The 21,871-nt window shown below is 37.3% G+C and overlaps 1 protein-coding gene and 1 pseudogene across 1 annotated transcript in view; both read left to right on the forward strand.

The window, feature by feature from the left end:
- Positions 7,929-10,410, forward strand: LOC109840044 (annotated as a pseudogene).
- LOC109840045 (leucine-rich repeat extensin-like protein 5) overlaps positions 12,441-21,871 on the forward strand; it is an 11,972-nt gene continuing 2,541 nt past the window's right edge. The window contains exons 1-4 of the mRNA XM_020408538.1: positions 12,441-12,657; positions 16,962-17,906; positions 18,082-18,180; positions 20,996-21,103. Of these exons, the coding sequence (XP_020264127.1) occupies positions 12,561-12,657; positions 16,962-17,906; positions 18,082-18,180; positions 20,996-21,103 (1,249 nt within the window). The 5' untranslated portion in view covers positions 12,441-12,560. The remainder of the gene's footprint in view (positions 12,658-16,961; positions 17,907-18,081; positions 18,181-20,995; positions 21,104-21,871) is intronic.

Genomic DNA, 21,871 nt, shown 5'->3' on the forward strand with positions numbered 1-21,871 from the left:
AGAAGAGGTCCAGAAGCCATTCATGAAAAAAAAGGGAGGGAAACCCCTAGATTTGAGAGGAGCTAGGGTTTGATTGGGCGGGAATTCGATCGGCCAAATTGGTAGCTAGGGTTTGGAGAGAGAGAGAGGAGGAGGAGGAGGAGGAGGAGGAGACAGTGGATTCGTCGACTTTCGAGTTTTATTAGAGTGAGGCGCTCGTCTTTTTCTCACAGCGTGCAGGAGTGGTGTAGAGAACAGTGGGATTAAGCAGCGTCTGAGAGTGGGGCCCGCTCTCTGGCGAGACGTGGATAGATTTGGTTGGAGAGGAAGTCTGTGGTGTGGGTTGAGGAGAGCGGGTGATGGTAAGCACGCTGCAATCTTGAGTTGAGATGAAGTGGCGTGACGGCACCGTGACGACGTTTGGGCGTCAATTATGTTCGTGATGCTCGTTGTGAGAGGTCGGAAGAATCCGGAGATGCTCTCAGCTGGTCTTCTTTTTTAAGCGAGAACCAGGGGTCGTTAAAACTAACGGGTAAGTAGTTAATATTTTCAAAATAATAATAGATCCAAAATTTTACTGTTTATGTTACCGTGAACATTATAGTAAATTATAATAGCGAGAACGATAAATTTTTGGGTCGTCATTTAGGTAGGGTGGAGTAAATATAATGATCATGCTATAGTAATTTACTGTATTATAAACGGTATTATTTTAACTATAGAACAATATGTATGATTTCTAATTTTAAGCATACAATAATCAAATTAAATATATTAAACCTTAGAGGACGGCTGGTTCAAGATGCAATGCTTAAAAAAATAGGGCGTCGTACTTTGCACAGGGTACACATTAGTTATTATTGAAATTTCAATTGGTTTTTTGTTTATATAGTTGTAATAAATAGTACTTTTCATTTGCATTTTTCATCTGCTTATGAGCTGTTTTACGTGGCTTTTCATCACCCCTGTTCAGAAAAAAAATTAACGGTTAACTCTTATAAATAAATTAATAATGCATAGTCTACAGATAAAAATGTTTGTGTTAGCTATTAGTGTGAATTCAAGATTTTCTTTTGCGGATCAAAGTACAGTTATCATACTACAACACTCAAAAAAAGATCAAATATGATAATATATAGTAAATTTTCATATATGCAAGCGGGTGAGGAAAAAAAGAACTGGGAAGATGCTTTGTAGATAGACAATTGCATAAATACTCAAATCATTTCGATAAATTAACCCTTTGTATGAATCAACGTGCTCAATCTTTTAAGGTTGATTGTTTTTTCATAATCGCAAACTACAAATTCTAACATGTTTGAAGACTAAAAATATAATAATGCCCAAGTTTGTTGCGCGCCTATGCGGAAGCGTGCTCGCACACCGAACAAATCTGTGATTACTGGAGAAGAGAACTAACCACACACGAGCACAATTCAAACCAAATACGACAAATCAAATCAAACACAAAGATATACATGGTTCGGCAATTTGCCTACGTCCACGGGGAGAGGATAGGAAGATTTCACTAAATCAAGGAGAGTATAAAGGGTTACAATCTCAAAAATCACTCGCACAAACCCTAAACCAAATCTCTCAACTTGCTCACAAGTTCTCCCTCTCAATATGCTCAATACAATCTAAAATCTCTGATTAGAAACCCTAGAAAATCGTGTTTCAATTTATATCAAAACACAAACCCAATGCGAACAGGAAACCAAACTCAGGTCGAGCCCGACTTGCGGTCGAGGTCGACCGGACAGAACGACAGAAACTGAAAAACATTACGGGGTTTGGGTGGTCGACCGTCGCGCCAATCGCGGTCGATCGTGAAAAGTCCAGAGACTTTTCCAGCTTGAGTGCACGTTTGCGGTCAACCGTCGCGCCACTCGCGGTCGATTGCTGGAAATCCAAACTGTTTTCTGCCCATTTTTCCTATATTCGCTTCAATTCTCCACCTCAGTGAAGTTTTTCCAAAACTGAGCCGACACCAAATGAAGAGCACCAATGCGTCGTCTCTCCAAAATCGACTGCACCAATATGGTTGTGTACGTACCCCCTCTCCCAGTCTGATGTGTACTCACCACCGTTGTCGGATCACAACGTCTTGATCTTTCTCCCAGTCTGTAGTTCTAACCTCTTCTTCCACTCCACAAATATATCTAGGACTTCACTCTTCTTTTACTCTTCTTTGTCATGGTGTACACCCAACAATACCTAAAATAGTCATTAATGAACGTGACGAACCAATGTCGACCACCAAGTGATACAGTCTTGATGGGACCCCAAACATCTGTGTGCACATAATCCAGGATGCCCCTCATCCTATGCATGGCTATCCCGAACTTCACCTTCGTCTTCTTGCCAATAACACAGTGCTCACAGAACTTAACTTTTTCACTCCTGGCTCCCTTCAATAGCCCATGTTTGCACAAAGCCTGCAGTGACTTCTCTCCTGTGTGCCCCAACCTGTAGTGCCAAAGTCTGCTAATATTCACCTCTGAAATAGCTGAAGTAACCTGGTCAATCTCGGTGCTCCCCTTCAGATAATATAAGTTCCAACTGCGGACTCCCTTCATCACCACCAAAGATCCATTAGTAACATTTGCTACAACATCCTCAAAAGTTACCTTGAGTCCCTTCGCCTCCAAAGCTCCAACTGAGATAAGATTCTCCTTCAGCTGAGGAATAAATCTCACCTCTTTTAATTCACAGACTATTCCATCATGCATCCGAATACTCATGATACCTATCCCATAAATACCACAGGATTGATCATTTTTTATGACAACAACACCCACATCGAGTCTCTCAAATAATAAAAACCAATCTCGCATAGGAGTCACATGATAAATAGTGTCAGAATCAAGCATCTAATCTGATGCATCCAAGTGGTTAACCTTCGGAGTAATCAATAGAGAAAAACTCGAATCATCGGAATCATCGCATTTTGCAACATTCACCTTATTGGTCTTCGGGCCCTTCTTCTTGCTATTTTCCTTCTCCTTGATCTTTGGACAGTCTCTCTTCCAATATCTCTGCTCATTGTAGAATGCACATTGGTTCTTTCCTAGCTGATGATGGCCTATTGACTTTGACCCGCCTCTATTGCCACCTCTCGGATATGAGCTTCTACCTCTCATCGACAAGGCCTCTCCTGAAGCACTAGCACGGGAAGTCTCCTTATCATTCCTCCTCAAATCATAATTCGTCAAAGCGTTAGTTGCTTCACTATAGGTGATAGAAGATCTCATGTTCAACAAAGTGAGCACAAAGGTATCATACTCCTTATACGGTAAGGAGCTCAACAAAATAATAGTATTGTACTCATCCGATATCTTCTCATCCACATTCGCTAAGCCCGACAACAACTTAGTATAGTTATTCATATGAACTGTTAGTAAGGTGCCCCTGGACATTTGAAAGCTGAATAACCTACGCATCAAGTATAATCTGTTCTCAACACTCTTCGTAAGGTACTTGTTGTTGAGAAATTCTCATATCTTCATTGTAGACGTCACTCCAATCACATCATATTTCAGCTTCTGTTTCAAACAAGACCTGATCACCCCACAAGTGTTCCTATTCATCTTTTTCCATATCGCCTCTTCATATTTTGCATGGACCATGATGGTCTTCTCCAAATTCTGAGCATTGAGCGTATCCTGAACATCGCTCATCCATAAACCAAAATTGATCTTGCTGTCATACTTCACCACAATAATTTTAGTGTTCTAAAAACCAACTGGAACTGTACCCGCCATCTTACTGCTTTCACTAATTTTTTTTACCCATAATCACAAACTACAAATTGTAATGAAAGATTCAAACTTTGAAAGGATTGAGAAATTACCCAACTGAACCCTAGATTGGATTCTAAATAGAACTCCTAACCACACAAGGAAAGCGAGATCTTCAATGGCAACTCCAAACCTTATCTCCACCAAAGCCTAGAACTCCAAGAACCAAGCTTCCACGACGAATTTTCCTCTACCTAATGCCAAAACCCTATATCTGAAATCTGAGCTCTGATACCAATTGTTGCGTGCCTATGCGGAAGCGTGCTCGCACACCGAACGAATCTGTGATTACTGGAGAAGAGAACCAACCACACACGAGCACAATTCAAACCAAATATGACAAATCAAACCAAACACAGAGATATACGTGGTTCGACAATTTGCCTACGTCCACGGGGAGAGGATAGGGGGATTCCACTAAATCAAGGAGAGTACAAAGGGTTACGATCTCATAAATCACTCACACAAATCCTAAACCAAATCTCTCAACTTGTTCACAAGTTCTCCCTCTAAATATGCTCAGTACAATCTAAAATCTCTGATTAGAAACCCTAGAAAATTGTGTTTCAATTTATATCAAAACACAAACTCAATGTGAACAGGAAACCAAACTCAGGTTGAGCCCGACTCGCGGTCGACCGCAGAGACACGTGCGGTCGACCGGACAGAACGATAGAAACTGAAAAACATTTACATGGTTTGGGCAGTCGACCGCCGCACCAATCGTGGTCGATCGTGAAAAGTCCAGAGACTTTTCTAGCTTGCGTGTACGTTTGCGGTCAACCGCCGCGCCACTCACAGTTGACTGCTAGAAATCCAAACTGTTTTCTACCCATTTTTCCTGTATTCGCTTCAAAGTTCGCATGTGTAAAACTTAATCAGTTCGGGAGAATTTCATTTCATCATACCCTTAGAAAATGCAAAACCTCGTGAAAATATGATCCTCTTTTCTTGATTGAATGCATTTTTGAATAATTGCAATAAATCACTTAAAAATATGAAATACCATTTAATTTGTTGCAAGTCTGAATATCGCTAAATATGGAAGTATAATAACTCATAGATGATAATCGGTAATGAGAATCTGACAAAGAGTTTTTTGTGCTGATTGTGGATGGGCAAAAATCAAATTAACTGAGGTTTTAGTTGTGAAGCTTTGCCTTTTTTGTCCACATACACAAAATTTAAACATTAAATCATTCTCATCCACTGACCTACAATTCTTTTACTTTATAGAATACACTAACTCTCAATAGGTACATTGCTTGGTTAGTTATTTTAGGGAATGTAATGAAATTCAGGATCATTGGTTGATAAATCTTTGTTTTTGTGTGTTCGTTTCGATCGTCCATTTAGTATCTAGTAGAAGATATTATTTGCATTCATCGAGTAGCGAACAGAATACTCAACTCATATGTAGAGCCGGCTTTGGGGCTGCTCCAGGTGAGCGCCCGCACAGGGCCCCCAATTTTTGGGGGCCCCCAAATTTTTTTTATATAAGTATATTTATATATATGAAGAAAAAATGTGGACCGTCCATTTTACACCCAGCTTAATCTCAACCCTCTATTCAAAAATCTTCTTTCAAAAACACATCAGCCTCACCCCCAATTCTTCACCTATTCTCATTTCTCACGATTCTCATTTCTCACTCAAACCCTAGCCGCCAGCACCCAATTACCCAAATCTAATCCCCCGCCAACGAGCCACCCAACCTCACTCATTCTCTCTAATGTCTCCTGCGGCTCAGCAGACCGCCGCCGCGCCGGAGCCCTCAAATCCAGTCACCATCCCTCCCTCTTCGGGACCCAGCCCCAATACAGGCAGTCAGCTCAGCGACGTCGCCGCCGCCAGCCAGCATGAGGCCTGAGTGACAGTCCGCCTCCTCTTCGCTCTTCGACTCCCGCGGCCGGAGTCGCCCGAGGCTGAGGCGCGAGGCCAAGCCCCAAATGACGGTCAGCTATCCGGCATCCTCTCTCTCTCCGCCCTCAGCAGCTCAGCTCTGCTCAGCCTCAGACCCGAAATCACCCCCAACCCCGAAATCGCAGTCCCCATCCTCGGTCCTCCAAATCCAGTTCGGTCCCCATCCTCCTCATTTTTTTTATAATTTTTTCTGTTGTGAACTTGTGATTTTTAGGGTTTTGTTGCTGATTTGAGATTTCTTTTCTTGTATTGCAGGAGATCCAAGCGGCCAAGTGGGTCTTACATTTTCGGTGCTGCCGTTGCCGTAGTGTCGTGCTGCCTCTTTGTATTCTTCAGCCGGAGCTGTTCAACAGGTTATATTGTTCCGAATCTTTTAACTTCTTTCAATTTGATTGTGATATTTTTTTGTTTTATTATAGAAATGTCTCCAAGAAAGTATCCATCTGGATATGATAAACGCAAGAAAAAAAGAAAAATTAAACAATTTGTCCAAACTCAAAGTGGAGCGCTTGATAAATTTATTGTTAGAGAAACACAAGATTTAGTTGAAAATTCAATTGAAAATGATAATATTAATGATTTGGGCCTGAATGAGTATGCGAATGAAAATTTGAATCATAATGAAAATGATAATGAAAATGAGAATCATAATGAAAATGATAACGAAAATGAGAATCAGAATGAAAATGAGAATCATAATGAAAATGATAATGAAAATGAGAATCAAAATGAAAATGAGAAAAATTGCAATGAAAAGAACAAAGAAAATTGATTTGTATTCCTTTGATTCCGATTACAACTTGATTACAAAAGAGAAGAGAACGAATTTGATTCTCTCCTTTGTTTAAAACTGGGTTCTTCACGGTGGCGATGAAATGCCTCCAATGATTGCTCGCGTCGAGTTTGCTCTCCGTTGACGATGCGATGTCTTGATTCACTGGAACGATGTCTTCTCCTCACGATTTGACGTTGTGGAGAACTTGCGTGGCAAGTTTAGAACTCTTGATGAGTTGATAACTCTGATCGAGTTTGAACTCTTGAAAAAGAGTTGATTTGAACCGAAAGTTCGGGCTCCTGTTGCCGAACGTTGAAGATGATCTTCCTTGAAGGATGATGCCGATCTCCTCCGAAGTTCGCCCAATGATCTCCCCTGTTGCTGCCAATTCTTAGCTCCAAAAAGCCAGCCTTCAATGGTCGATTCAAGCCAAGAAAAATCCAACCTTTAACTCAGTTGAGTTTACTCGCTTTTATAGGGGATTAAGGGGGTGTAACTGCCCTCTAAATCCGCTCCTAAGTGGGCGTGATTTCCTCAGATCGTGGGGAAAAACGGTTCTGAAACCGTTCGACTCATATTTGAATGAGTCAAACGCCCACGTTGGCGTTCAGGATCCTAACCTCGCGTCTTAGGATTGAGACGCGAGGTTGGGTGTTGACTGAACATCCATAACGCGAGGGTCGCTCACGTTTTGCTTGTTGTAACGCGGGTCCGACTCCAGCGTTTTGATGTTGTAACGCGGGTTTGACCCTGGCGTTTTGATGTTGTAACGTGGGTTCGACCCTGGCGTTTTGATGTTGTAACGTGGGTTCGACCCTCGCGCCGTGTTTTGGTGTTGATACACGGGGAGGACTTCCGTGTTTTGGTCTTAGAGCGCGGTGATGAGTTCCGCGTCTTGCTTTGGAGAGATTATCAACAAGTAATCTCTTTTGTCATAGCGTTTGCAAAGATCATTGTCTTGTAATCTTCGTCTTGGCTCCTTGAGAATATGAGAGTCGTCAGATTGTAACTCCCGATGTTGATTGTGAATGCTGTTGAACTAGAGCTCTCATCGCTTGTCGTGAAGGTCGTCAGATTATAACCTTCAGCGATCTACGTGAAAGTCTTCAAATTGTAGCCTTCTGGAAGTCGTCAGATTGTAACTTCCATCATCGGTGTTTGATGGAGGATAAGCTATCTATTGTGATTTTTAGACAGCCTACAGAACCCCCTCCAAAGTTTTCGAAAGTTCGCGGTTGACTGGGACGAATTTTCGGAATACTTTGGATCTCAACTCTGATCTTGGAGCTGTTGATTCATTGTCACAAAGGAGTTGTTCTCTGCCCTCGCTTCGAAAGCAGCTTGGTTGAACGGATTTTCCATGCAGGACCTGTGTGAAGGTATGTGCCATAATCCTACTTCTGGAATGTGGGGGTGAACCCTACATTTTGAACTTGAGATGCGATGAAAATATTTTAGGCAATGAACAACCTAATCAGTCCATGCTCATGAATTTGAATATTTATGATCCAAGAACTTGGGATAATTTGGACACAAAATCTAGAGATATATTAGTGGAAAATGGCCCTATAAGAGATCTATTAGTCGAAAAAGGTCCTAAAGATAAATTAGGAAGATGTTTTTCTTCGGCATTTTACACTAGGCATTTATCAAATGGAGAGAAATGTGATAGGGAATGGTTAGTTTATTCAAAGGATATCGATAAAGTATTTTGTTTTTGTTGTAAACTGTTTAAAAATGGTTTTAAGAAAAGTTTTTTAATAAATGAAGGATTTAATGATTGGATGCATCTTAGTGCTAGGCTTAAAGAACATGAAACAACTAATGAGCACATCATTAACATGAGTACTTGGCTTGATTTACGCATAAGATTGAAGAATAATAAAACAATTGATAAAAATATTCAAGAGCAAATTAATAAAGAGAAGGAACATTGGAAGAAAGTATTACAAAGAATAATTTCTGTTGTTAAATATCTTGCTAAACATAACTTGGCATTTCGAGGCACAAATGAGAGAATTTATCAAAATAATAATGGAAATTTTTTAGGCCTAATTGAAATGATTGCAGAATGGGATCCCGTAATGCAAGAACATGTTCGACGTATTGACCATGGTGAAATTCATTATCATTATCTTGGTCATAGCATTCAAAATGAATTGATAAGTATGTTAGCTTCTAAAATCAAATGTGCAATAGTTTAAAAAATTAAAAAAGCTAAATATTTTTCAGTAATACTTGATTGTACTCCGGATGTAAGTCACCAAGAACAAATGACTTTAATATTACGATGTGTCGATATTTCTACAAGCCCGATAAAAATAGAAGAATTTTTTATATAATTTTTAAAAGTAAATGATACATCTAGACAAGGGCTTTTTGAAGAATTACAAAATGTGCTAAAAACTCTTAATCTTGATATTGATAATGTACGAGGTCAAGGGTATGATAATGGGTCTAATATGAAAGGGAGACACCAAGGTGTACAAAAAAAAGTACTTGAAATAAATCCTAGAGCATTATACACGCCTTGTGGTTGTCATAGTCTTAATTTAACACTTTGTGACATGACAAATTGTTATGGTAAAGCAAAAGACTTTTTTGGAGCGATACAACGCATTTATACATTATTTTCTCACTCAACAAAGCGATGGCAAATTTTGATAAATAATGTAAAAGGTTTAACTGTGAAACCATTGTCGACTACACGTTGGGAAAGCCATATTGAAAGCGTTAAAGCAATTAGATTCCAAACGCTTGAAATAAGAGAAGCACTACTTCAGTTAGCAGAAACTGATAATGACTCCAAAATAAGAAGTGAAGCAGATTCTTTAGCAACACATGGAATTGGAAATTTTGAATTTTTATTAAGTATGATTATTTGGTATGATATATTGTTTGCTGTTAACTTAATTAGCAAATATTTACAATCTAAAGACATGCTTATTGATATTGCTATAGATCAAGTAAAAGGATTGATTAGGTTTTTTGAGGATTATAGAGAAGTTGGGTTCACACAAACTATGCCAATTGCTAAAGAAATTACTACTGAAATAGAAATTGATTCTGTATTTCAAGTAAAACGTCAAATCCGTAGAAAAAGACAATTTGATAAGAATGTTAATGAGGAGACAACACAATCAGCTGAAGAATTTTTTAGAATCAATTATTTTTTGTATATTGTAGATCAAGCTATTGGTTCACTAAAGAAAAGGTTTGAGCAATATAAAGCATATGAAGATATTTTTGGATTTTTGTTTGGTTCAGAAAAGTTAAACTCATTAGATGATAATAATTTGAAAGCATGTTGTGATAATCTTGAAATTGTTCTAAAATATAAAACATTTTCTGATCTTGATGGGAAAGATTTATATGGAGAACTAAAAATCTTACGATATATTTTACCAAAAGAAACAAAGATGGCTATTGATATACTGAATTTCTTAAAAATACGAAATTGTTTTCCAAATGCATGTATTGCTTATAGAATATTATTGACTATACCTGTTACAGTCGCATCTGCAGAAAGAAGTTTTTCAAAATTAAAATTATTAAAATCTTATTTGAGATCGACCATGTCACAAGAAAGACTAAATGGACTAGCTTTGATATCTATTGAAAATGATTTTATTGATAAAATTGATGTTAAGGGCTTAATTAGTGATTTTGCAGCTAAAAATGCAAGGAGGACAATTTTTCGATGATACTTTATATGCTAAAGGCTTCGATATCTCTTATGAAGGTAAGCACAGATACAAGAGAAACATAATATGCAAGTATTTCTTATTGTGGACTATTTGCTCTATTGGAAAGCTTTATTAATGTGGGATTACATGCATTTATCTTATCAGTAATATTCAGGTGACCAAAGAGATGAAGAATGGACAATAGCACTTGAAAAGTATGTTAAAGACTATACAGATGCAAAAAATCAGGTAATAATTTAATGTCTGATCAGTAACATTTTGTTCCTTAGCATTTTAGGGATTCAAATTGGAATTTATTGATATTTTGTATATAGAGAAAGGCCCTGTGTTTACTTTTCACACAGGACCCCTAAAATCTCAGATCCGGCCCTGCTTATATGTTATTGTTGCGACAACGTTGTATTTTAAGAAGGTTTTAATCAATGTGTATATACATCTATGTTCTTAGTCTTAACAAATTGAATGTCATATTTTTAAAACGTTTGTGAGGCATGCGCGTACATGTATGCTTCCATCTTAACCATGTATGCATTTCATAAACGAAAAAATATATATGGGCTAAATTAATGGATGACCAAATAATAAAAAAAACCAGACTAGCACTCATGTATTTAATAGTCGATAACTTAAAACATCATTACGAGCCACGATTATATGTTTTTTTCGACCTCATGCGCACAAAAAAATATATACACATGTATATTTTCAATTAAAAAATATATTTTTATTTCTAGGGATTTTATGAAAACTGCCCTCATAAGAGTGAGGTGATTTACATTATTAATTCAATAGCCATAATTTTTAAACAATACCCTGTTACCTCCCATGAATGATGTAGATCACCTCATTCTACAAGGTGTCCTGCTAGAAGTCTTACTTGATTTCCATAATCAAATAATAATTTAACCACATGGAGCTAATATGGTTGTATGAATCAATGCCTATTAGACCAAAATCCACACAAGTTCCTTTTTATTAATATATGTCTCCCATAGTATGTATATTTATATTTTTAAACAGTACTGTTACATTTTACAATATACTTTACTCATGAAAACATTAACCCTTTGGGGGTTAGATTGAGCATATATTAAACACCAGATCTTTCATTTGGCTTCAATATTTTATCTTTCTTAACAAATTTGTTTTAGCAACTTTGTCTAATAATACGCCGAGAGACAAAAAAATGAAGTGTTATTTTTCTTTTTTTGGGTGTTTCTTTTGTAAAGTATAGATAAAAATTTAGTTTGCTTTAATATGCATGGCCAAATTTAAATGACCATGTGAATATAATACAAATATATGAGAGTGTGAAATGTGATAGCGTTAAAAAAAATAAGATTACGAGGAGGGGGAGGGTGAAATCTTTTTCTCTTTTAACAAAAACTCAACAACATCATAAACGAATCACCGGCAATTTCACGAAATAAATTGTAATTAGTTCTCAAATTTTGGTAAGGGCATGTTTGTTTGCCTAAAAAAAATTGAAAATCAAAGAAATGGAAAACTATTAAATCAAAGAATTGTTTTGGGAGTGTTTGGTTTGCTAAAAAAAGAAGGAAATCAAAGAAATGAAGATGAGTTGTCATATTATTATAGGATGATGTGAGTGATTTTTTAAGAAAACTTGTTTTGATGTTGTTTGGTTGGCGAAAAAAATATTGAAATAAATTATAAGAAACCTATTTCTTGTAATAGGTTGTTTTCTTTTGCTTGGTTATTTCTTAAAAATAAAAAAATATATGAGATGAGATGAGTTGTCATTATATTATTGGATGATGTGACCCACACTTAAGGAAATTGTTTTCCTAGCTTTTTGGGAGGAAAACAAAGAAATGAAATGTTAATGAGATGAGATGAGTTGTCACAATCTTATTGGATGATGTGGGTAATTTTTAAATATGAGATGAGATGAGTTGAGTGATGTTGTGGATAAAAATAATATTTTATTAGATGTGGTGGATATGATGGATGAGTTGTTGGATGAAAATAATATTTTATTAGATGTGATGGATGAGTTGTTAGATAAAAATAATATTTTATTAGATGTTGTGGGTGAGTTTTAGGGATGGAAATGTGTGAAATTGTACTTTTTGAGTTTTCTTGGTTTGCATTTCTATTTTTTGGTTTTTTAGGAAATAACCAAACAGCCCCTAAATGGAAATTGCCGGGGAAAAGAAAGCTGATTTCAGAACTCCCGGCCCCTCATTAGAAACGTTAAATTTTGAAGGCGCACGATATCAAAACATAGATTTGTGTGGGGTTAACATGAAAAGAACCATCCCCCAAAACGATCCCTCGAGCTCATAACAGCGCAGTCGCTGCCTCCGATCGAAAGGCGAGAAGGGCGAAAAGAGCACAGGGCACCGTCGTCTCATGGACGGCAGCTCGCCGGAGCTCTCTCGGCCTCCGGGCTGGGAAGACTTCGTTCCAGAACCTTCTGTTCCTTCTTCTCCTCCTCCCACTATCCCAGGTTCTCTCTCTCTCTTCCCCTCTTCCCCCTTTGTTCTTATTATTGATCGTACTTTGTTATTTCAACAAACACTTGGTGCTCGCATAAATTTGGGACACGAACAAGGGTAATTTATTCTCGTTTTTAACCATTTTAATTCACGTTTCCCTAATTTCCGCTGTTTTTAATGGAAATTTGCTATTTATTTTTTAAATATTTCATCCCCCTCCTTTGTTTGGGTAGCTTGCCAAATTACCGATTTTCCACATAAGCTCTCTAGTTTTATCCATGCCATAGTTGAATGCAACTTGCTGCAAAATGTACTGTCGTTTTCTTTCTATACGCTCTCCCTCTCTCTCAAATCGAAGAGAATCTAGAAGTTTTGCGTTTTTGTTGAATGAGATTGAACCACTTCAACAATAAAATACGTTGGTTTTTCTCAGGTGACCTTCTATGACATAGAGCAGACAATTTTCTTTTCATGCTTTGGCTGGTTTCAAATTCAGCACTAACTGAGAAGGCGTTCTTCGGTTTAAAACTGGTCACAAGATTTTTCTTTAATCGAATTCATGGAGATGTGCTCCATAGTAGATGTCATTTCGATAGTAAAAGGTGTAGATAAGATGTAGATAATGCTAATTTTTATTAGGTACAGGATGATCTTAATTTGATGTTTTTATTTCTATGCACATTATGAACAATTTAAAAACTTAAATTGCCTGTTATTCTATTTTTGATATGGGTGTTAAAATGTGTGTTTGGAGTTGCCATATAATTCCTGGAAAGGGAATAGGATGAACTTACTATTAACCTAGATTGAAGCTTTAACTAAAAAAACATATGTTTGAAGCTAAAAGGAAAATATTTGTCCTGTCCGATACAAGACAATTATTCATGTTGGGTTCGATTAATCCAACGAACCCATGTGGCCCAACCTACTCGATTTTGGATTTGATTTAAAGGGTTCGATTAATCCAACGAACCCATGTGGCCCAACCTACTCGATTTTGGATTTGATTTAAAGTTGCCATCGATTCAAGTTAGGATCAGGCCCAACCTACTCGATTTTGGATTTGATTTAAAGTTGCCATCGATTCAAGTTAGGATCAGGATGTTAACCTCATGGTCTGGTTAGATAGTTTCATCATTCATGTTTATCAAGTTAGGATCAGGATGTTAACCTCATGGTCTGGTTAGATAGTTTCATCATTCATGTTTATCAAGTTGGGTGGTTATCTTGAATATCTAAAGGATAATATTGATCGGAGTGTAATCCCACGGTTGTGATTAAACCATGATGAGTAGATGGGTAGGGTTAATCACAAATATCTATTTAAGAGTGAGAGTCTCTCCTCTCAACCGTACACAGAAAAAAGACCAAATTCCCATCGTTGGCTACGAGAGAAGAGAGGAAAAGGCTTCCATTGTTTTTTCAATGGTGAACGGTAACTTTGATTTATATTTCTAGTTTAACTATTCATGTCTAGATCGGTAAATTATCCGACAGTGGTTCAGAGCTAGATTGTGCATGAATTATTGATCTAGAATTAAAGTTTTTTTTCAAATTAATTAAAAAAAAATCCCATCGTGGGTTTTCTTTTGTTTGCCTTTAAACTTCATGGTTGCAAAACTTGGAATTAACTCAGAACGACATACTAAAGAAAACCCAAGATCAACTTTGAATTAAAGAAAACCCAACAATTGCTGGAAAAGTTCTTTGAGTTGTTTGATTTCTATTTCGTCAAAACGTTGAAATTTTTTTTAGCCATGACCAGATGCAAAACTATTTTGTCATGTTCGTTGGACTTTAGCCATGGCTAGATGCAAATTAGAACTCAAAGATGATTTTTTTTCATGCCTCCAAAGGTCATGGCTGGAGTTTTCTTCATGCCTTCAACTTTGAATTCAAATCTCATCATGGCCATGGCAGCAAAACTTTTCCAGCAGCGGAAGAACTTTTTTCGGTGGCGCAGCGGCGGGAATGCGGCGCCGACGGAGATGCGGCCGCACAGTGGAAAGGCTGGGTCTGTAGGGGTTTTGGTGATGGCGGCGGCAGTATGGCTGGTTTAGAGTTAGGGTTTTAGTTAATTAGTTAATTAATTTAATTAGTAAATAATTAGATTATTTAGTATAGTTAACTATCATTTATTATTTGAGTTATATAACTCTATAACCCATTAAGCCAGACCCGATCTAGTATGTAATGGACCCGACCCGCTACAATAATGGATTAGATCCATTAAAATTCTGACCCAACCCATTATGAAATGGGTCAAGACCCATTAATTTCCAGACCCGACCCATTACGGTTTTGACCATTTATTTTGTTTTAGTCGCTATAGATCCGTTTTAAGTCCGATTTGAGCCCATAAATAGTCGTTGGAAAGATCATTATGTGTACTTTTCAACTATATAGTTTTATTTTCATTTCATAAAGTTTTAATACAGGAATTTGGATAATTCATAAAAAATTATTGTATGCACATAAAGATAATTGATTTACCCTGATTATATCCTTAATTCAGGTGGTATGCACATAAAGATAATTGATTTACCCTGATTATATCCTTAATTCAGGTGGGGTAAATATTTGGGTTCATGATAAAATTGATTTACCCTGATTATATCCTTAATTCAGGTGGGGTAAATATTTGGGTTCATGATAAAACAAATTACAGTATTAGATCAACCTATGGGGTTAAGGAAGATCAGTTAAACAATCACTTAGAAATTATGGTAGAGTAGGTTAGTGTCTTGCCCAAAGATGACCAACCTATAATATACCTAATTTTTTAAGGTTGAGTTTAGTCTCATTTGCACTGGAAGGTTGCACTTACCTGTGGGTGGACTACTAGTCTTGCCCAAAGGTGTCTAAGAAATCCTCTACAGAATAAATGGTACAGGATAGTTGAAATAGGTCAGTGAGAGGAGAATAACCCCATTGCCCAAATGTTAGGAAGTGTTCAAATCAAACTGACGCTGTGTAAGCTAATCCAATAGGTGATTATATATCACATTTGGGGGCGAATAGTATGTCAAATCACTTGTCCAAATGTGTGATGAGATGATGCACCCGCCTGTCCCGCAGAGTGGAACGTTGCATACGTAAAACACTCTGACCCATCCATTTTAACCCTAAATTGGATGTGAAAATATTAAATATTAAAGTTAATAAAATTAAAGGTCTCATTTGATTTATAGGTTCATGGTTTAATGTAGATGGACGGACAGTTTATTCAGAAACATCTGACTGGGATTGAGCCCCTCACCGGTTCTAACTATGGCAACTGGAAGATACAAGTTAAAATAGTACTTGTGTGTCTTGACTACGATTATGTTCTCACTGAAGAGAAGCCAGAAGAGCCTGATGAGTCATCAAGTCTAACTGAAAAGAAATCTCATACTAAGTGGGTCAAAGCCAACAAGCATGTAATGTTGATCATTAGAGCATTGGTGGACCAGACTATTCGTGGAGGGATTCCGGCTTGCAAAACTGCTAAGGAGTTGCTTGAGACCATCAAGAAGCAGTTTGAGGGATTTGTTAGAGCGAGACAATACAGTTATCTGGTCAAACTCATTAATCTGAAATATGATGGAAGTGGTGATGTTCGTCAGCACATTTTGAAGGTCTCTTAGTTGATCATTCGTCTCAGGGAGTTGGGACTTCAGTTAGAGGATGATCTGATGGTTCATTTTGCATAGCTTCTCTACCAAGCAAATTTGACACTTTGTTTCAGATTTTTTATGGATCGAAGTTTGGATGAATTCCTTATTCTTTACGTCTCCAAACTCTTAAGAGAATCTGGGCAGCTTGCAATCTATATTATATTTAAGAAAAAGCAGCCTTTTTGGCTGTGATTCTGGCACCAAATTAGAGACAGTTACGGAGCTGTGAATCTGGCACCAAATTAGAGGGTTAATGAGTACAGTTGGCCATGCCATTTTGTTCCATCATTCAATTTGAGCATTCTAAATTCGAAATTGCACTCCATTGTCTACCGCACATTTGATGAAATGATGCCGTGACAATGGCAAAATCAGGTTGGAAAGTTGGCAGTGAAAGAGTGACTCTTCATATAAGTTGGGTGTTTAATTTGATGAGGCAAGTTCTACTTCTCTTTGATGATGATGGATTCTGTTGCCATTGCTTGGGTTGCATAACTCTTTAACTTGCCAAGCTTTCACCCTTTTACTTTTCCGAATTTTATTTTTAATCATGATAGTTCTGTTTCATCTATATTAATCTTCATTTTTTATTTATCATTAATTTCTGATTACATGATTATCTTTGCCATAAATACTGACCGAGTAAAGGAAACTAACAGATTCAGTAAGCTCTGGGAAGCGCATGAGCAGCTTTGCCGGAACTTCCCCTCCACCTGGCTGGGACAACATTGGCTGTCAGACTAATCCTCATCCAATTACTGAAAATCTAGAGAAGATCATTGACAGGCCCCTAGAAATTTCTTTGCCTCCAAGCTTGGAGACCCCTGGCTCTCTGTCTAATATTCACCAAGTCTCTGAAAACCTAGAGAAGATTATACACGGCCCCCCAGAAACTTCTATACAATTACGCTTGGAAACCCCTGACTCAACGCATAATCCCCTCCCATATTCTGTTAACCTAGAGAAGAGCATGGCCAGCTTAGCAGAAACTTCCCCTCCACCGGACCAGGAAAATGGCGGGTCTCAGCTTAATCCTCTCCCAGGTTCAGTAAACATAGGAAAGGGTAACTGCAGCTCACCAGCAACTTCTGCACTTCTTGACTCGAAAAGCACCAATGCTCAGCCTAATCCTCTCCCAGGTTCTTCAAACCCAGATACGAGTATGGGCAGTTCTCCTGAAATTTCCCCTCCTCCTGGCTGGGAAAATGGTGTGTCTCAGCCTAGTCCTCTCCCATGTTCAGTGAAAGTAGAAGAGAGTAACTGCAGCTCCCCGGTAACTTCTCCACCGCCTGGTTTGGATATCACCATCCCTCAGCCTAAACCTCTCCTACGTCCTTCAAACCCAGATAAGAGTATGGACAGCTCTCCCGTAACTTCCCCTCCGCCTGGCTGGGAATCTAGTCATCTCCCAGGTTCAGTAAATGTAGAAAAGAGTAACTGCAGCTCCCCCATCATTTCTGCACCTCCTGGCTCGGAAATCACCAACACTCAGCCAAATCCTCTCCCAGGTTCTTCAAACCCAGAGAAGAGTGCAGGCAGCTCTCTTGAAATTTCCTCTTTACCAGGCTGGGAAAATGCCGTGCCCCAAGTTAATCCTTCCCCAGGTTTGGCTGCTGCTTTTCCTTTTTGATCTATATAACATGAAAGATAAAAGATACTAGTTTACTTGTAACACAGGAGAAAAATCGATGTAACATGGATGTCATTTTCTGTAGTAACGTCTCAATGACATGATAATGTTTGGTGCAACTACTCATCAAAGAGAACATAATGTTACAGGCCTGCTAAAGCTAGAGAAGAACATGGGTAATTCCCCAGAGATCAGGGGACCACCTAGCTCGGAAGTGATTGCTTCGAAGTCTGCTCCTATTCTTCCAGGTTATCTGTCATCTAGTTATTTCTTCGTATTTCTATTTCATAAAAAGATACCATTACTAGCATGTTGTTAAGGCGTTAGCGAGTTGGCTGATACTGATTATCCCTATTTAACTATAAGTCTTACTTGCACGGTGCACTATCCTAATTGCTATTAGTCCTTAGTGAAGGAAGAGAATGATGCCCCACAGCTCCAGATTTCTAAATAGAGAGGAGCGTTCTCAGCTCATGGGAGACACCACTGTCTCCTGTCTGGGAAAAAGTTGGTTCATGACCTAATCTAGAACCCTATTCGTCTTCCAGGTTACTTTTCTATTACTAGTTAATTGTGATTTCCATATAATAGATAATGTCTCACTAATGAAACTATTGCAAAGACAACAAAAAATCTATGGATCTTAGCATTCATCTCTGAGTTATTTTTCAGTAACACGTTTTTGGCTGTATAGAACAGTGGAATGACTTTGTATGTTAGGTTAGTGAAATCTTGCTTTTTAACTGTAATAAGCTATTCATTGTGTAATTTCTTTCTTTATGTTTATCTAACTTTGATAAATGATCCTCATATATTTTGTTTATAAGTATTATGTTTTGTTATTACATGAATGTTATCATAGTTTACTTTATATTGAAAGATATCGGAATGTGGTTTCGGTTTACTTTTCATAACAAAAAGAAAATGGGCCATTAAATACTATCTTTGAGAAGAAATTACACATCTGTTGTATCATTTTGGTAAATATCTTCTTGCAAGCTTGGATGGAATGCCTAACGTCATACATCGATTTCCTTATATCATAGAGGTCAAACATCAATCTACATTTGGTTGTTGTATCATTGTGGTAAGTTCTTATTGCCTAATGTCATCCATTTAGATTTGTTACACTTACATCCAATTGTAGCTTGATGTGCATCCCTATTATGCATGGATTCCGGAAGCTTGATAATATGTGGGGAACATTCACGATGCATGACAGATTTAATGTACCTTGTATTTAAGTATTTGGAGGTGATGAGGTCGCTTCTTCATGTCCTGTTCTATTTATGTTCTTCTAAGGCTTTCAGCTTTGCAGTGTATGGCATATATAGGGATAAGGTCTGAGACAGAGAAATCTACAGAAAGTGGACAAAAACAATGCCTTCAAAGAATGGACAAAAACAATGCCTTCGAAGAATGCTATCTCATTTCTTCAATTGTAAATGGAAGCTATTTGAGAAAGCATCTCTCCTTTTAGATGGCATTTCTTTTACCTCCTAAAGGGACTATATCTAGTTGGGCATGTTCCGTTTCCAGTTCTGTTCCATCTTCATTTATTCTATCACATTCTTAAAATAGAGCCGAGGGTATAAGAATGTAGAAGAGATAATTTTATAGCAAATGCAATGTAATCTTGGATGATATATTTCCATTTATTACCTAGTTAAGGAGCCTCTCTTCAATTAAAAAAACAGTTTAGTTGAAATTTAAAGCTGTCTCTTAGAAAATAATCACGATACATGAACATTATAATTGTTATATCATCCTACGTATGAAGTAAACTAGGATATTTAAATAAATATTGACATCAGCTCCGGGATATCAATATTTGAGATCGTCTCCGGAATAAAACCATATATTTTCTTTGAGATGTCTATAATTCATAGAGCCTCTATTGAGACAGAGGAAGTATGCTTTTTGCCTACATTTATAAATGCTTGCTTCATGACATATAGGTTAGCTCCTTGTTATTGTCTTTATTATAGTAAAGAATGCTGTTGTTATGTGCTTGGAAAGAATGTCCACATTGTGTGTCTGATTTTCTGTTAACTGGTCTGGGATACCTTCATGTGTTTTGTATGGTTATGCAAGCAATCAGACCTTTAGAAGCCTCGTATAACCTTACTACATAATGGACCTTATTTTCTTGTGCTCAAATTGATTAATTACCTTCTGAGCCTTATGAGTAGTAATTGGACTATTAAAACCTTTGTACAATCTTTCTAATTTCAATGCATGTGATTTTACAGATGCTCTGTTGTATCAATTTCTCTGCTGAGTTGGTATTGGTATCAACCATTTTCTATCTTAAAAAAGAAAGATCGTCTGCTATGCTAGAGGAGCACACTCATGAAGTTGATCATTTCGTATTGATCTAACCATATTTATAACTCCGCAATTAAGTGTACTGAAACATCACAAGTTCTTCATCATATTCTCCTTCTTCCTAAATCAAGTGTTTATGATTGTCACTTGTTTGGCATTTTTTCACATATATTTTGCATGTTTTTCATAGGTATGGGGAAATTAAGTGCAGTGCTGCTGTTTTCACTTTTTCTTGCATGCTGATGATTGTTTATCATTTCTGAGCATGTGTATTTATTGTTGATCATAGCATCACTGCAGTGGCATGGGATGTAATGTTTTTGAGGTTTAATTTATCTAGCAATTCAATCTGTAAACACTTGCCATTGCTACAAGTTCTTAAACTAAAATAGCACTCGAGGCTGGTACTTAAAGAGGTCATGCTTACCACAAGTAATTAAGAGATCTACACATCTGCGTATAGAATACTGGAATGGAAAGGAAAAGATTAAACGAAGAGTGAAGAGAGGAATAAAAAATAAATGAATATACAGTTGCTCTGTCATCCGTTACTAGTTGTCTATTACAAATGCTGCATGCAATCTCCAGCTTGGGATATTCTAGAGCATTACTAACTGTCTATCCTTGGAAGACATTATATTTTATTACAGTTGTTATACAAGATATGTGGTTAACTAGGAAATGAAAATGATTGTATTGCATTCTCCATGTAATAACATATCTTTCTTGATGCAGAAGTGGGTCAGATGGTATGTGGAAGTTGTCGTCAGTTGCTTTCATATCCTCGAGGAATCATGCATGTTAAATGTCCATGCTGCCAGATAATTAACTTTGTACTGGAAGGTATGCTCTCCCCTTTTAATATCTGAAGAATATTATTGCGCAAAGTTTGTATCATTGCTGCTTTTTGGTGCTTCTCCTTCCCTAATACACAATCTTAAATCATCATCTACCTTCCTTACATTTCTTCTGAAAGTTCGTTTTGGAAATTCTATAACTACTAGGATAGTAAAGCTACATCTTTTTTTTATTTATGTAATAGACATATCCAAACTGCAGCTTTCTTCCAACTCCTAGAATTTTTGTTTCTTTCAACTAACAAGCTTTTTTGTTTCAATTGTGCTGTAAGCCCAATTTTTTCCCCACCAGATTTTCTCTGAAGCTTTATTTCACATCATATAGAGTTCTTTTGGTCTTGTTTTAGTGCTTCCCTTCTCTATGCACAGTTTTTATTTGTTATCTACTTTGTCCTTGTCATCCTACTTAAGATATTTTATAATTGGGTAATCTTTATCTTGCATAAGAAGTATAACCGCGAAATGTTTCATATTGGAGAACATTCAAAGACGGCTTTCATGAATGTATCTTCATATTCTTACCGTATAATTATGTGGCCCCATTGAGAGATATAATGTCAATTATATGGCAACAATGCGGTTCTTCTTATCTACAACGGGAACCTTGAGGTTTATGCTGAAGTGGAGTGAACTTGTCATAAACATTTGGTTTATTTTTTTAAAGATTTTTTTTAAACTTTAGTCATCTCCTTAGGTATTTATTTTTGATCGGGAAAGTGAGGATGGTCATATCCTCTTCTTAACGTTATTGTCT

Source organism: Asparagus officinalis, chromosome 5 (genome assembly GCF_001876935.1).
Source record: "Asparagus officinalis chromosome 5, Aspof.V1, whole genome shotgun sequence".
Classification (NCBI taxonomy): domain Eukaryota; kingdom Viridiplantae; phylum Streptophyta; class Magnoliopsida; order Asparagales; family Asparagaceae; genus Asparagus; species Asparagus officinalis.